The sequence below is a fragment of the Puma concolor genome, chromosome E4 (assembly GCF_028749965.1).
Source record: "Puma concolor isolate L17-30 chromosome E4, mPumCon1.1.hap2, whole genome shotgun sequence".
In the NCBI taxonomy this organism is placed as follows: domain Eukaryota; kingdom Metazoa; phylum Chordata; class Mammalia; order Carnivora; family Felidae; genus Puma; species Puma concolor.
Window position 1 is genome coordinate 28,521,461 of NC_141683.1, and position 17,262 is coordinate 28,538,722.

Genomic DNA, 17,262 nt, shown 5'->3' on the forward strand with positions numbered 1-17,262 from the left:
CTAGATCTCAAGACAGAGGTAGCATGTTATTTAAATTATGGGTCTCTGGTTTATCATTGCCCCCACTTCTCTTCTCTTTTAAGTAGGCTCTGCACCCAGGGTGGAGCCCATCGTAGGGCTTTTGAACTCAGAACCCTGAGATTAAGAGTCAGATGCTGAACCAACTGAGCCATCTAGGCACCCCTCTGGTTTGTCACATTTTAGTGCTAATCAAAGTCAAAGTTTCTGTCTCTTGTTACTACCTTGAAAGTCACTACTTCCTTTCCCATCTCTTTCTTTTCTTTTCTTTTTTTTTTTTTTAAGTCCATTTATTTTGAGAGAGACAGAGATAGCATGATCAGGGGAGGGGCACAGAGAGAGGGAGACAGAAGATCCCAAGCAGGCTCTGTGTTGCCAGCAGAGAACCCGACTCGGGGCTCCAGCTCACGAAACTGTGAGATCATGATGACCTGAGTGGAAACCAAGAGTTGGACGCTTAACCGACTGAGCCACCCAGGCACACCCCCTCCCCGCCATCTCTTTCAGAGTGTTTTCACTTTCTTTCCTTTCTGTAGTCCCAACAGGTAAATCTGCCCTTCTTTTACTTAGGGGAAGGTCTCAGTATCACTCTCTCTGAGCACACTGCATACTTGCCAAGTGCAGGAGACAGGAGTGGTCTGTGTAACAATAAGAATTTGCTTTTGCTCTGTTTTGACAAATCTGTTGTTTTCCATATCTTAAACATTTCAGGTCTAGACATTTCCATATTGAAGAGCAACTCTAGGCACTTGTGAAAACACTCTAAAGTGTTCTAACACTGGCTGGCACCAGTGTTAAAGGGGGCACTTGGCTGGCTCTTTTGGAAGGGCATGTGACTCTTGATCTCTAGGTCATGAGCTTGAGCCTGACATTGGGCATAGAGATTACTTAAAAATAAAGGAGACTTAAAAAATAAATAAAAACACTCTACCTTCAGCCAAAAAATAAAAATGAGATGGACAAATCTGTTAATATCTTAAAACACCACAAGTATTTTAGGCAACTGATAAAAGCAAACCCTTCCTCTGTGTTTCATACCACTTGTATAAACATACTGATTACAGAAAAGATGACCTTTTGTTTATTACTAGGCCTTGTGAGCTTTAAGGCTTTAATTGAGGAATCGGAAATGAAGAAATTCCCAGACAATGATCTTTTGCGCCACCTTCGCTTAGTCACACAGGACGCGGAGAAGTGTGCTTCTGTTGCTCAGCAGCTGCTTAATGGCAAAAGGCAAACTAGGTATGTACTTCTGTTTGAGGTTGCACTCTTAAGTGGCTCTACTTGGCAACCTGTTGTGAATTGGTTTTTCCTTCTGTCCTGTATTCCTGTGACACTGAATAGGGGAATGGTGAATATATTATATCCTCATGGCTTCCTCGGGCCTTTGCCTTTACAGATACCGATCTGGTGGAGGAAAATCCCAAAATCAATTGACAGTGAATGAACTCAGACAGTTTGTGACACAACTGTATGCTCTTCCATGTGTCCTCAGTCAAACGCCTTTGCTAAAGGTAACTATAGAGGGATCTGTGGGAAAGTACTTTGGTAGTCCTATATGGTGAAACCTTGGTTTGCGAGCATAATTCGTTCCAGAAACATGCTTGTGATTCAACACGCTTATATATCAAAGAGATTTTCAAGAACCGTTGGCTCAGTTGTGATCATGTGACATTTGGTGTCATGTACTACCTGTGTTATAAGACCTTGCTCGTTTATGAAGTTAAAATTTATTAGAAATGTTTGCTCGTCTTGCAGAACACTCGGAGAGCAAGTTATTCGCAATCCAAGGTTTCGCTGTATTTTGTAAATAAATTCAGATGACATGCTTAAGTCATCTTGGGTGGTTAGTTTGTACATTTCTTTGCAGATGTTGTAATAACCTACTTGAGTGTTTTGTGTGTGTGTGTGTGTGTGTGTGTGTGTGTGTGTGTGTGTGTATAAAGAGATTATAACAGGTCTACAAAGGAGAAATAAAGTTGGAAATTTTTACCTTGAAAGTGACCACCTGCTACTCCTCACAGTTGGTAAAAGGTCTGTGATAGTCACTAGTTTTAGCTGTCAGTTGGCTTATGTGTTATGTCATTTATCCATGTTATTGATAAAATCGCATGAGATGGAAGGAGCATCACATTGAATATGTATTAAAGATTCTAAGTATGAAAGAAGCCAGTTACTGAAATTACTATTTTTATACAACAACCTGTGTTTTTTTAGGATCTCTTGAATCGTGTAGAAGATTTCCAACAGCATAGCCAGAAATTGCTTTCTGAGGAGATGCCCAGTGCTGCTGAGCTGCAAGACTTGCTAGATGTCAGCTTTGAATTTGATGTTGAACTTCCACAGCTTGCTGAGATGCGTGTCCGTCTGGAGCAGGCCCGCTGGCTAGAAGAGGTGCAACAAGCTTGCCTAGACCCCAGCTCCCTTACACTAGATGATATGAGACGTCTCATAGACCTAGGGGTGGGTCTAGCCCCATATTCAGCAGTGGAGAAAGCAATGGCCCGGCTTCAGGAGCTGCTTACGGTGTCAGAGCACTGGGATGACAAAGCCAAGAGTCTTCTCAAGGCCAGGTGAAAAAACAAACTCACCTCTCTCTTGGGGAGGGTTGGGTAATAATATCCATGTTAGAGCAATAGAGCACAGTCGTTGGCATGTGACAGGTGTTCAGAAGCTACAGTTGTGCGTGTAGAATACACGTAGAAAAGAAAATAGTGGAGATATTTGGGGCTGCTTTGGAACTCGGGTAAAAGAATACTAGTTTCTTCTTTACTGATTGTGAAGTGAATGATTCATATGGACTTGCCTTTTATAGAGTTGTTTTAATGAAATTTTTTTTGGAAGCCGATGAAACCATCTTTGAGAGAATGAAAGTTTTACAATTAAGCGGAAAACTATTTAAATCCGCAGTTAATAAGAAAGCAAGGAGTTTTTTGAAATGTCTGAGAGTTAATATGCACTGTTCTGTAAAATGAAGATAGTGCCAGTAATTGCCAACAGGAGTGGAATGTACATTTGTGCTGTTGCTTAGTAATTCAGGACACCTTATCTGTGTTTGAGAGATTTGATTGGACTCAGGCAAATCATCTGAGTGGAGAAAGATCAGCCCCTCCCTAATTCTGTTTTCTGTCTGATACATCTTCGTTGGTCCAATTGACAGTGTTAAAAAATTCATGGTTGTAGACATTCTTTTGTAACCCTAAAATAGTGGTCGTTGAGCAGAGAGCACAACATTTTTTGATGCTGTGCTTTTGGTGTGTTGATACCCAAGAGAATTAAAATTTTCCTAACAAAATTACATGAGTCTTGACAGTATATGTAGTAAAACATAGTAAATTATCACTAAGTTACCATCTGCAAATGAAAAGTCCGTGGTTATACCAGCATAAAATCAAGAATAAGTAGAACTTAAATGCTTTACCGAGTCATTTCCTTTATCTTAGGATGCTCTTAAGTTTTATGCAGACATTTGAAACTTTTGTTAAGTTGTGATATCTAGTAGCTGTTGACATTTGGAAAAATGTATTTGCTATACTGAATTTCCTTTGAAATGGTTTTTCTAGTTTCTTTAGGAAACCTTAAGAAAAATGAACCACCATATAACATGTTAAGTAGTTCTTATATTTCATTTTTGTAGACCTCGGCATTCATTGACTAGCCTTGCTACGGCAGTTAAGGAGATTGAGGAGATCCCCGCTTATCTGCCAAATGGTGCGGCTCTGAAAGACTCAGTGCAGAGAGCCAGGGACTGGCTTCAGGATGTAGAGGCCCTGCAGGTTGGTTTAAGAAAAAAATGTCTTGGGTGTGTAAGTGCATCTAAGAAGAACAGTAATTGAAAAATTGTAAAGGGTACTATGTTGGATCTCACCACACAGATTCAGTGTTTTTGGTTGGCCAAATTAAAAATTATAGTCAAACTTTTTTAAGCTTATTTATTTATTTTGGGAAAGAGAGCGAGAGAATTCCAAACAGGTTGTGCACCACCATTGCAGAGCCCAGTGCAGGGCTCGATCTCACAAACTGTGAGATCATGACCTGAGCTGAAGTTGGACACTTAACTGACTAAGCCACCCAGGCGCCATGATTGTATTGGAACTTATGTAGGTGTACTTACCTACCACCTATTACCCTGACCATTTGGCTCAAATATTTAAAGTTTAGATAATTCAACTTTTTTCTGGGAACTTGGGAGCCTCTCTTAACAAACTTGAGTACTTGGTAGAGGATTGAAGAAAAACTAAAATTGAACTTGTGGGAGAAAAGTCCTTCCTTCCTTCCTTCCTTCCTTCCTTCCTTCCTTCCTTCCTTCCTTCCTTCTCTCTTTTCTTTTCTTTTCTTTTCTTTTCTTTTCTTTTCTTTTCTTTTCTTTTCTTTTCTTTTCTTTTCTTTTCTTTTCTTTTTTTTTCTTTTTTTTTCTTTTCTTTCTGAAAAAATTTAGATTTAGGCAGTGGGATTCAGTTTAGATGATTCCAGTTTTGTTGGCAACATCCAAAGCATCATAGTCGGGAGCCAGTCAAACATATGCCTTCTCTCCATTGGGCCTGATCAGTGTGTGTTGACCTTGTCCACGTCAGTGTCCTAGAGCTTCTTCATAGCCTGTTTGATCTGGCGCTTGTTGGCCTTGACATCCACAGTGAACACAAGTGTGTTGTTGTCTTCTATTTTCTTCATGGCTAACTTGGTAGTCAGGGAGAACTTGATGATGGCATAGTGGTTAACTTGATTCTCTTGGGGGTGCTCTTTTGAGGATATTTGGGCTGCCTTTGGAGACCCAGTGTCTTGGGCCATTGGAATGTAGGCGATTTGTGGATCTTTTTTTGTGTGTGTGTGACTGTGGATGCCATTCAGCACCGCTTTCTTGACCTTCAAAGCCTTTGCTTTGGCTTTGGGAGGGGCAGGGGCTTCCTTTTTTTTTTTTTTTTTGCCTTTGGTGCCATCTTTGTGGAAGGGTGAGAAAGGTAGTTTTCAATCTTTGATGAGTACAAGTGTCTCTTGTTGGTTTGTTAATCTGGTTGATTACATAGCCAAACTAGGCCCCAAGGCACAGAAGTTTTCACCAAGTAGTGATTTAAACAAAAGTGCCTCCTGATCCCTACAAAAGAAATGAAACTTAACAAGTTCCAAAGTAATTCTCTATAGTAATTAGCACCAAATATATGTGGTCCAATGTTAGATGTTATATTTAAGGAGTTGCCTATATATTAAAAAAAGAGTTGAATTCACTTGTAGCATTATCAAAGTACAGACAAAATGTATTCTGTGATTTACCCAGTTTCAGCTGGATAACTTCATTCGAAAAGTAGTTGGTGGGGAGTGTCTTCCTTTATCTCTGTAATCATTGTAAATCAGTAGTAAGTCTAATAATGGACCTATTGAGAAAAAAGACCTTTGAATTATTTAATGGGCTAGGTTTTTAAAAATTTAGTCTATCTCATTCTTGAGTCTCAAGTTCTGTTTTGTTGAAGCCATTGGATTCTAAGAATAAAATACTATCTGGTTTTCTGAATATTTAATTTTAAGTAGTGCTAATTGATCAGTTTCTAATAAGAAATGCCAAACCACACAGTTTTAGCCAGATGTTTATAACAAAATATCTGGGTATTTATTTTAGTTAAAAGGGAAGAGAAGATATATTGTTTGGTAAATATTATTACATAATTCAGATGTGACCCCAATTAGCCAAAGAAGAAATGAAGGGAAGTATTTACTGTGTACATAAACTTCCTTAATGGGAGTTTTGTTGTTTTTTTTTAAATTTTTTTTTTTAACGTTTATTTATTTTTGAGACAGAGAGAGACAGAGCATGAACGGGGAAGGGTCAGAGAGAGGGAGACACAGAATCCGAAACAGGCTCTAGGCTCTCAGCTGTCAGCACAGAGCCCGACGTGGGGCTCGAACTCACGGACCGCGAGATCATGACCTGAGCCGAAGTTGGCCGCTTAACCAACTGAGCCACCCAGGCGCCCCCCCCCCCCCTTTTTTTTTAACATTTATTTATTTTTGAGGCAGAGAGAGAGACAGAGCATGAACGGGGAAGGGTCAGAGAGAGGGAGACACAGAATCCGAAACAGGCCTTAGTGGGAGTTTTAGATGCAGGTTCTTGTTAATGATGGTTGGAACTATAGTGATTAGTTTTAGTTTTGGTCCCCCTTTTCACTTATGATTGATGGCAGCCAGAAAGGTAAGGTGAGGTCATTGAATTAAGAAGAGATAAGCATGTGAAATCAGAAAGAGGACATATTTCTGGATAGTCTTATACTTTGTTCATATTTTGTAATGTATATGTTACTTACTACTGTGTTTTCAATAGTGCCCACAAGGGCAAAAAGTAAGTTTTGCTCCATTCCTGAAATAATAGCCTGATCTTTACTTGTATCATATACTTAAGGACGTAATGGAGAGGTGTGACTAACAACAAGGAGCCTTTTCATATTTAGTGGATTATGTATTTTACAATGTTATCCAGTATTCTGCTTTATACACAGGAAGTATTCCATTTATTTCTAAATTGAATACTATAAGATAGCATATAATTTGTGAGTCACCTTTTTTAAGTGTCCAGCAGAACAATTTTGTCTGTACGGTTCCAGTCCTGTAAGAATAAATACCAAAAGCAGTGAAACATCAGGGCGCCTGGGTGGCTCAGTTGGTTAAGCAGCAGACTTCGGCTCAGGTCATGATCTCATGGTTCGTGGGTTCGAACCCCATGTTGGGCTCTGTGCTGACAGCTCAGGGCCTGGATCCTGCTTCAGATTCAGTGTCTCTCTCTCTCTCTCTCTCTGCCCTTTCTCGGCTCACACTCTGTCTCTCTCAAAAATAAATAAACGTTAAAAAAAAAAAAAAAGGCAGTGAAACATCAAGCTTCCTGTCTATATTTCGTTTTCCCCATGTTTCCCAAGAATGTCCCTTCTGGTTGTTTATCTAGTCCATGACCACATGTTGCACCTAATTGAATCTTGCATTGTTTTCCTCCTTACCCTACTTTTTTTCATGTCAGTGTCTAGAACAGTTATCTTATGGTAAGTTCTATCTTCTAGATTGTCTGGTTATTTCTTTGTGGTGTATTCTATCTTCCGTATTTCCTGTAAATTGGAAGTTAATTTCTTAGCCTTAATGGATTCAAGTTAAATATTTTTTACTTAGAATAATATTGGAATATCAGGCGATATTTGTATACTTTGTATTGTATCACATTAGGAGACACATAGGATGACCTACTTAGTGATGCTAAGATTTACCATTGTATTAGAGCGACATCAATGTCCCCTGCCCTGCACTTAATGTTTTTATTCTTCCACTTTGGGTATCTCATTCTCAGAGTCCCAGTACTGACAGCATCAGCATCACCTGCAAGCTTGTTAAGAAATGCAAATTCATGGACTCTTCCCTGGTGACCTCAATCAGAATATCTGGAAATGAGGCCCAGCAAACTGTTTAAATAAGCTTTCCAGGGGCGCCTGGGTGGCGCAGTCGGTTAAGCGTCCGACTTCAGCCAGGTCACGATCTCGCGGTCCGTGAGTTCGAGCCCCGCGTCAGGCTCTGGGCTGATGGCTCGGAGCCTGGAGCCTGTTTCTGATTCTGTGTCTCCCTCTCTCTCTGCCCCTCCCCCATTCATGCTCTGTCTCTCTCTGTCCCAAAAATAAATAAAAACGTTGAAAAAAAAATTAAAAAAAAAAAAAAATAAGCTTTCCAGATGATTCTTAACACATACTAAAGTTTGAGAAGCAGTGGGACTTTTCACCTCATTTTAGTTTTCTGAATAATTTTAAAGTTTATTTATTTTTCAGAGAGAGTGCACATGCATGTGTACATGAGCAGGGAGGGGCAGAGGGAGAGGGAGAGAGAGAATACCAAGCGGGCTCTGTGCTGTCAGCGCAGAGACTGATGTGGGGCTCGAACTCACGAATTGTGAGCTCATGATCTAAGCAGAATCAAGACTCAGACTGCTTAACTGACTGAGCCACCTGGGCACCCCAGTTTTCTGAATGATTTATACTGAGTTAATTTATCATTGGATGGATTGGAATAAAGTACTGTTGCTTTTCTTTAAGTCAGTGTGAAAACCTGTTAGTTATTGCAAGTCTACATTTCTGTTGAATTTTTTTCAGGCTATCTGTAGGGACCAAGATGACAAGTGAATTTAGAAGGGCATAAAAAGTCAGAACAAAGGGATCATCATAGTGTATGTCATGTTCATAGTTGTATCCTTGGGACCTAGCACAAACTAGGTCTTTAACTATTTGTTAAGTGAAGGAACACAGGTCATCCCTAACCCCATCACTGTTGGTCAGCTGGAGGTTTTGTTCATCAACATCTATGAATTTAACATGTTGAAATGTAGGCCTCCTCTGAATCGTGCTTTTCCCACTTCACAGAGATGTGTTCTTTTTTCTAAGATGCTACAATTTTTCTTGATACACTAGGTTGGAGGACGTGTGCCAGTGTTAGACACACTCATAGAACTTGTTACACGAGGCCGATCTATCCCGGTACATCTGAATTCTTTACCAAGACTGGAATTACTAGTAGCTGAGGTTCAGGCTTGGAAAGAATGTGCTGCTAATACATTCTTGACTGAGAATTCTCCATATTCTCTTTTAGAGGTAAGTTTTCAACCAGCCCTTCTACAAGACCTTAGATCTCATAGCTTATAGAACATGCAGTCCCTTCCCTCACAAAGGTGGCATCCCTAATTGATCTGTCATTCTAGGAGTTATTTTTTTTCAGTAGAGCCATGGAGATTCTTCTAAACTTCCAGTGAAATAACCTTTAAATGTTACCTGAATTACATTTAGGATAGCATTTGATGGCTAAAGAAGAACATTTTTCTCGTTGAAGTTCCTCAATCTGTGTTAAAATTGGATTTTTAACCTTGGCCATGCTTCACCATTTGCATTTAATAATCCTGTAAATGATCTCATCCACCTTTCATAAAGTGCTATAGTTGTACTTTTTGTATTTTTTGTTAAGCTGATGCTGGTAGCGCATTATGACTGGAATTGGTATATTTCACATTCAACTTATTGTTTAATCCAACCTAGAATCAAAGTCAGTCTTTTGTGAAATTCCTCCCTTTCTTCCTTTCTTCGAAGAGGAGAGTTTTTTGCTTCAGAGCAGCATGTTACAAAGAAAATGTTAGATATGAAGAAATTTACATCATTTCTACTGCTTAGGCTTTTCTTTGAGGACTTCCTAATGCTTTATCTGAAATCCATTTTACTGGTGGTTGTGCTTTGTCCCACATTAGGTGCTGTGTCCTCGATGTGACATTGGCCTTTTGGGATTGAAGAGGAAGCAGAGAAAGTTAAAGGAGCCCTTGCCAAGTGGAAAGAAGAAAAGCACCAAATTAGAGAGTCTGAGTGACCTGGAGAGAGCTTTAACTGAAAGCAAAGAGACTGCTTCGGCTGTACGTAGCGGGCCTTTTTCTTCTTTCTCTGTTGCTTAGAGAGGATGATTGCTAACCTTTTCTTATGAACAGGAATATTGGTAAGACATGTACAAGAATAACCTTAAGAGCACTCCGTTTTACCAAGAATGCTTTCTGAAATTATCAAATGTAAAAGCTTTGAATAGAAGATGTGTAGAGGTGCAGCAGAGAGAGGGGCCTCCCAGTCTGAGTTTTGCAGACTCAGTCTTGTCAGTGCCTGTGAGTTGATCAGGGATGCTGACTGTGGATGTCAGGGTGAACAGATAAGTGAGACCTCAGTGCCAACTTACTAATTTACAACAAGATGTACACTGCAGGGGTGCCTGGCCAGCTCAGACCGTGGCATGTGTGATTCTTGATCTTGGGGTTGTGAGTCCAAGCCCCGTGTTGGGCGTAGAGCTTACTAAGTAAGTAAATAAATATATATACATACACATAAACACACATACTTAAAAAATACGCTTAAAAGTGTATTGGATACCTTTGAGTCTAACTGCATTTGGTAAGCATTGTTGATTCAAAGATGGTATCATTTTAAGAAGCTCATGTTTAGTGAGCGGTAGTATCGGGACGAAAGATAGAGATGTGATTTGGATGCTGACAATTTTTTTTTTTTTAGTTGAGCTATAAATGACATGTATTAGTTTCAGGTGTGCATCATAATGATTTGATTGGTCACTACAGTAAGTCTAGTTAACATCTGTCACCATACAAAGTTAGTTTTTTCTTAGGATGAGAACTTTAAAGATCTACTCTCTGAGCAACTTCCAAGGATACGGTACAGTGCAGTATTAATTATAGTGAACATGTTGCAACTTATATCCTTAGGACGTATTTTATAACTAGAAATCCATAACTTTTGACTACATTTACCCAGTTTGCCCATTCCCCACCTCCTGCCTCTGGCAGCCACTAATTTATTCTCCGTTATCTGTGGGTTTGGGTATTTGTTTGGATTCATACAATATTTGTCTTTCTCTGACTTCTTTTACTTAGTCTAATGCATTTATATGTTGCAGATGGCAAGATTTCCCTTTTTTTAGGTTTTTAATGACTGAATAACATTCCATTGTATATACATATACTACATTTTCTTTATCCATTCATCCATTGATGGACATTCAGGTTGCTTCCATGTCTTGGCTGCAAGACAGTAATGATGCTGCAGTGAACATGGGGGTGCGGATATATTTTTGAGTTAGTGTTTTTCTTTCCTTCAGATAAATACTCAGAAGTGGAATTGCTGGATCATATGGTAGTCCTATTTTTAATTTCTTGATGAACCTCCATATCGTTTTCCATAGTGGCTGCACTAATTTACATTCCCATCAACAGTGCATAAAGGTTCCCTTTTCTTTACATCTTCACCAACATGTATTATTTCTTGGTATTTTTGATAATAGCCATTCTGATAAGTGTGAGATGATCTTGCATTATGATTTTGATTTGCAGTTTTATGGTTGACCACCTTTTCGTGTACCTATTGTCATCTTTATATGTCGTCTTTGGAAAAATATTCAGATCTTCTGCCCATGTTTGCTTTTTGCCATTAAGTTGTGTGAGTTCTTTATCGATTTTGGATATTAATCCCTTATCAGATATGTGCTTTGCCAATATTTTCTCCTATTCTGTAGGTTTCCTTTTTATTTTGTTGCTGGTTTTCTTTGTTGTACAGAAACTCCCTGGTTGGATGTAGTCCCATCTGGAGGCTTTAAGTAGCACAAAGTGATGCCCATGGTAGAGCAGAACTGTAGCTGCTACGACTGGAATAGAAGGGTTCTGTCTCTGGCTAGGGCACTTTTCTCCCTGGTCTGTTCCTTTGTAGCTGCCTGACTTCTCTGGTGATGGACATGGGATTGCCTTGACTTGTGTGTTTTGACACAGACTTCCTTAGTTAGGGCATATTCCTATACTGAGTCAGGTTCTAATCAGGTTCTGCTGCTTGAGCATCATTCTGGTTTTTTTTAAGGTGCTATTATTTCTGTGGTTTATTTTTGTAAAGATACTGACTGTTGGCTTTTTTTTTTTTTTTTTAAGTTATTTATTTTGAGAGAGAGAGCATGCGAGCAGGGGAGGGGCAGAGAGAGGGAGAGAAAGAGAATCCCAAGCAGGCTCTGCACCCCAGGTCTTTTACTGTCTTTAACATTAAGGCCTTATACCTGTGCTAGACACAGCCACTGTAGATAACGAAACCGGGTCCCTCATGAAATAATTAAATAGAAACCACTTTTCTTACACACACATGTGCACACATGTGTGCATGCTGTAAAATAAGCTCATTAGGGCATGGACAATAGCAGCTTGCTTTTCTGCAGAGTGTCAGGTGTACTTGAATCGTAAAGTCTTTCCTCTCTATTAAAATGAGAGCCGTGTGACAGCAAAGTGCTGAGTTCATTTAACCTGTTTACACGACTTGAGAATACACATAAACAGAATCAACTTCACAGTAGAAAGCTGAAGTGATACTGTACATATTTCTGGACAATATTTATGGTATGTCCATAAGTGGAATCTTTACATGAAGACACTAAGCACCTACTATATAAGAGGTCCAAAACATAAACAAGTTGAGGTATTACAGATTTATTCCTTATGCACCATGAAGTAAAAGCTGTCTAAATGTGATAAACTAAAAATCATTAGCTACAACAAGAGTTAGCCTTACCACCTTGAACTTAATAGTCTGGGTTTCCCCAATAAAAGGCTGGACCACAGTCCTCTAGCACTCCACTGATAGACAAATACAGGTAAATAGGGGGAAACTGTAGATTTTTAAAACTGCACTTTCCCCTCTAGAAACAGAACTTATAGGCTGCAGGAGCCACTCCTTTCCCCAGTCCTATTCCCAGCTCCTTGCAGTGTTAACCTGTCACAGTTAAAACCATTCCCAGTTATCACATCCACCCACTTCAGACCCATCATGATTCGCCAGATGAGGTGCCCTAAGTCATAAGGCCAGAATGAACTCTCCATTATCCCTTTTTGGAACGGAGAAGAAAATGTATGAATGAATGTTTAAGGAAGAAACAAAAAGATGTGGAAATAAATTAGGTAACAAACCTTTGGTATATTTTTAAAATATTCTCTAATTTCTGTAGACGAAAACAATGTACAGGTAGTATATGTGGGTTATGTGACTTCTAACTTAGAAATGGAGAGCAAACAGGGGCACTTGGGTGGCTCAGTTGGTTAAGTGTCTGACTCTTGATTTCTGCTCAGGTCATGATCTCACAGTTGTGAGATCAAGCCTCGCGACGGGCTCTGCACTGACAGCGTGGGGCCTGCTTGGGATTCTCTCTCTCCTCCTTTCTCTGCCCCTCTCCGGTGCACGTGCTTGCTAGCTCTTGCTGTCTCTCTCTCTCTCTCTCTCTCTCTCTGTCTCTCTGTCTCTCTCTCTCTCTCTCTCAAAATAAGTAAATAAATAAACATTAAACAAGAAAAGAAATGGAGAGCAAATGGCATCTCTTTCAGTGTTCTGCTATGAAATCAGTAGGTAATGGATGAGTTTTTAAGGCAGAGATCCACTAAATGGGCATACACTAGACTCTGAAAGGTACAGTATGCAAAGTTCAAAGCAGGCAGTGTCTTGGGCGCCTGAGTGGCTCAGTCAGTTGAGCATTCCAGCTCTTGGTTTCGGCTCTGGTTGAACTCTCAATTTGTGAGTTTGAGCCCTGCATCGGGCTCTTCTGCGCTGACAGCATGGAGCCTGCTTGGGATTCTCTCTTCTCTCTCTGCCCCCTCCCCCCAAGAAACAGAGACCTCAGTTACCACTGTGTAGTGGCTACTCTAGCGACTTTTCCATCTAAAGTAGCTCTCTAAAAGAACACAGAAGCTATTGGAGCTATGCAAACATGGGGAACCTCAGCAATCAGGACGTGTAGAATGTGAAAGAAAGCCCGTGTCTTTCAAGAGAAAGTTTTCTAGGAAGTAAATGCTCAGGGAAGTTGGACTTTCAGGAAGTAGTGTGTGCAGTGTAATTGCTCACACTGTTTGTTGTGTGCCTGGCAGAGAGCGCTCTATCACACATCTCTCATTTAATCATCAGCGCAGCCCTGTGAGGTGGGCTTTACTCCATTTAACTCCATTTTAGACATGTGAAAATTTAGCCCAATGGAATACACTGCCCAGGGTCGCTCACACCAGTCAGTGTGACAGAGCCAGGATTCAAATGCAGATCATCTACTTTGGGACCCTAGAGTTTTAGGAGTGAGCTGAATTCCCTCTGGCATTGTCCTTGACCGTGAACTCCTTTTTAGATGGCAACACTTGGGGAAGCTCGCCTAAGGGAAATGGAAGCCTTGCAGTCTCTCAGACTAGCCAATGAAGGGAAGTTGCTGTCACCTGTCCAAGATGTGGAGCTGAAAGTCTGCCTGTGTCAGAAGGCCCCAGCTGCCCCTATGATCCAATGTGAACTCTGCAGGGATGCCTTCCACACTAGCTGTGTGGCAGTACCCAGTATTTCGCAAAGCCCCCGAATCTGGCTTTGTCCCCATTGTCGGAGGTCAGAGAAACCTCCATTAGAGAAAATTCTGCCCCTGCTGGCCTCCCTGCAGCGTATCCGAGTTCGCCTTCCCGAGGGAGATGCACTTCGGTATATGATCGAAAGAACCGTGAACTGGCAACACAGAGCCCAGCAACTGCTTTCATCAGGGAATCTCAAATTTGTGCAAGATCGAGTGGGCTCAGGACTGTTGTATAGCAGATGGCAAGCTTCAGCGGGACAAGTGTCAGAGACCAGCAAGGTGAGTCTGAAGTTTTCTTTGCCGGTTATTGGAAATCTGCTTGGCCCTGAACCTCTTCCCTGAACCTTCAGCTCTGGTATTGCTGCTCTTCCTGGTGATCCCTTAACCAGCACTCACTTTTTAGCTCCCCTCTTGGAGGGGTGTGTGTACCTACATATGGGTTGTTTTAGTTTCCTCCGCTACTAGCAGTCAGAAGTTGTCTCTCAGTGAGGCAGTCTGTTTCTGTAGAGCAGATTTCACCTTATCATATATACCTACAATTTTCCCATTCGTGTGTATGAATCTAGGTACGTATTTAATATGTATGAATTTTTATAATTTTTTGCTTGACTGTTTTGCCCCCCCTGCTTCCTCTCATGGAAGCCTTTGGGTAGAAGGGAAGGTGCCTTCTGCCTCTGTCTCTTACTGCCCCATGAACAGGGAACAGGTTTTGAAGTGTCGGTGTATCATGTCGTTTCAGAGGAAAGGCAGTGGGTTTCATACCATCTGTGATCTTTTTGCCAAAAGCCAGATTCTTCTGACCATCATGGGGATGGGCAGAGTCTTTTGTCTTCTTCTGTAGAAGGTGTCTACAGGAAAAGAATGTGAAGATACCAGAAAAGTACAATCAGGAGGGCAGTATTCAACCTTCATAGAAATTTGACCTGATGACTTTCAGATATAGTACAGATTTCTCAGGCGGGGACTCACAGCTCCCTTGTGCTACTAACACAGACATGAAGTATAAGAATTACATGTTAAGCAGATCAGAGATAAGGACAAAAAATTATTTTCTCATATTGGTTTCCTTTTTTTTTTTTTTTTTTTGTAATTTCCAGGCTTTTAAAATACAGTACCTGGCACTTAGCAAATGATGAATTAAATTTTTGTGCATGGATGAGTTGAGGTTATTTGGCCAACCTACAGTGGAGATTCTTTACACAAGATACGCCAGAGATTTACCTTTATTAATAAAGGGAGAGGACACAATTGTTACTTGTTTACTAGTTCATGGTCAAAGGAGTGTTTCTCCTAGCTTCTTTAATAAACACTGAAGAGTGGATGGAGGTGGATGTGCATGAGATCTGGCAGTTCCTCAGTTGGTTTACTCAAAGGGGCACACATCTGTGTTCCTTGTGTTACAGTCTTCATTAGGAGACTTGCCCAGGGAATAAAAAAGAGACTTACATGGGGTATGATCTGTTCTCATGCAAAGAAAATGACTTATTTCCCAATGGTGCTCTTGACCTCTCTGAAATCAGTCCAAGTAGAACCAGGAAGACTGAAGGATTGGTGGATATGAGCTGATGTGGCGAAATTTAAGATACTTGGAGACTTTTCAGTTGGGAAGACTTTCTTTCCTGTTTTCCTAATTGATAACCCAAACTACTTTCCTTGGACTGGTGGGAGAATTTTTAATCCTGAAGAAGCCTTACTATAAAATGTTTTCCTTCCATTAGGGATCTCAACCCACTGGCACAACATCCTTTTCCTTGCCTGATGACTGGGACAACAGAACCTCATATTTACACTCTCCCTTCTCTACTGGACGAAGTTGTATCCCCCTCCATGGTTTGTATTTATTTTTGTTGTTGTTGTTGTTAGGACTGGGTAGTAATAAGTGATCTTGCAGTAGGTTTTTGTTATAAATGTTCAGTTGTAAAAAAAAGGCTTTATCCTCAAATGTCAGATATGAGTTACTCTGTATTTGCAAGGTAGAGAAGGATCATGTTTGAAGGTTTATAAATGCAAAGTAAATAGAGAAAGTCTTTCATACAAGTTTTCAGGGATGAAAGGGTTAATCCCATGCCAACTGACGTTTAAATACCAGTCACTTCAGTCAGATGCTAAGTCACGGGCTCCCTTGGGAACTTAGAGATAATCCATACTTGAAACCTGCCTCCCTTTTTCCTTATACAGTTGACTCTTGAATAGCATGGATTGGAACTGCACAGGTCTGCTTATACAGACTTTTTTCAATAAATACAGTCCAGTACTGTAAATGTATTTCCTCCTCGTTACGGTCTTCTTAACATTCTTTTCCCTCTAGCTTAGTTTATTATAAGAATACAGTGTATAATACACAAACATACTCACATGTGTTAATCAACTGTTCCATGTTATCAGTAAGGCTTCCAATCAGCATTAGGCTATTAGTAGTTAAACTCGGGGGGAGTCAAAAGTAACACATGATTTTCAGGGGTTCAGCACCCTCCACTCCCACGTTATTCAAGGGTCAGCTGTACTTACTATGCAAGACTGCCCCATGAGTTCCACCCAAAGCTGCAGCTGGAGTCTGGCTCCTTAGTCCTGCCAGCACAGCAGGTGTTTGGTAATGGGACTGGAGGTACTTGATCAGCTCAGATTGCCTATGCCCTGCCCTGAGGGCAAAAGCTATCCTGGCAGAGGTACTACCTCTTCTGTGTTAGCAATAAGTAAGGGAAGAGGGGATTCAGTGTAGAATTAGTACTTCCCTAGCAATCAGAAGACAGAACACCGAGTTTGGGCTCTACTTCATTGTGGCTTTTAGTCACAGTGAGCGAACCTCACTTCAGTTGAACATAATTTTACAAGGAGAGGGTGCCAGTGGTATGAAGGGGGTGGTCCTGCTTTTCTTGCAGATCTGAGTGACCGTGTGAAACGCTCTGTCTTGTTGTCATGAGACTTTGGTGTGATCTTTCACAGGTGTTAGCCCAGAAGTGAATGAGCTGTTGATGGAAGCTCAGCTGCTCCAGGTATCCCTTCCTGAAATTCAGGAACTTTACCAGACTTTACTTGCAAAGCCGACCCCTGCTCAGCAAACTGACCGGAGCTCACCAGCTAGACCCAGCGGTGAGAAGGTGGGTTGTCTGATGGGCAGCTGGGGAAGGCAGTCTGAGGTGGGGAGACTGATTCTTAGTGTCATTCCATCTAAATAGTTTGGTGAGTGAGGTGCTGTCTTTGATCCAGAAAAGGATGCAAACCCTCTACTTCACAACCCCATTCCTAAGGCCGTCAAAGAGCAGATAGGTGCTAGGCATCACTTTGGGCTCACATCCTGGAGTTGGGTGCTGTTTTGTAAGTGACTATGACATTTTTTTTTTTCCTTTCTAGCCC

The 17,262-nt window shown here is 40.8% G+C and overlaps 1 protein-coding gene and 1 pseudogene across 1 annotated transcript in view; one reads left to right on the forward strand and one right to left on the reverse strand.

The window, feature by feature from the left end:
- KDM5B (lysine demethylase 5B) overlaps positions 1–17,262 on the forward strand; it is a 79,392-nt gene that overhangs the window by 56,131 nt on the left and 5,999 nt on the right. The window contains exons 17-25 of the mRNA XM_086693813.1: positions 1,110–1,260; positions 1,418–1,532; positions 2,236–2,591; positions 3,656–3,794; positions 8,442–8,621; positions 9,266–9,424; positions 13,702–14,187; positions 15,627–15,738; positions 16,852–17,006. Coding sequence (XP_086549939.1) covers positions 1,110–1,260; positions 1,418–1,532; positions 2,236–2,591; positions 3,656–3,794; positions 8,442–8,621; positions 9,266–9,424; positions 13,702–14,187; positions 15,627–15,738; positions 16,852–17,006 — 1,853 coding nt within the window. The remainder of the gene's footprint in view (positions 1–1,109; positions 1,261–1,417; positions 1,533–2,235; positions 2,592–3,655; positions 3,795–8,441; positions 8,622–9,265; positions 9,425–13,701; positions 14,188–15,626; positions 15,739–16,851; positions 17,007–17,262) is intronic.
- On the reverse strand, positions 4,457–7,010 carry LOC147572532 (large ribosomal subunit protein uL23 pseudogene; annotated as a pseudogene).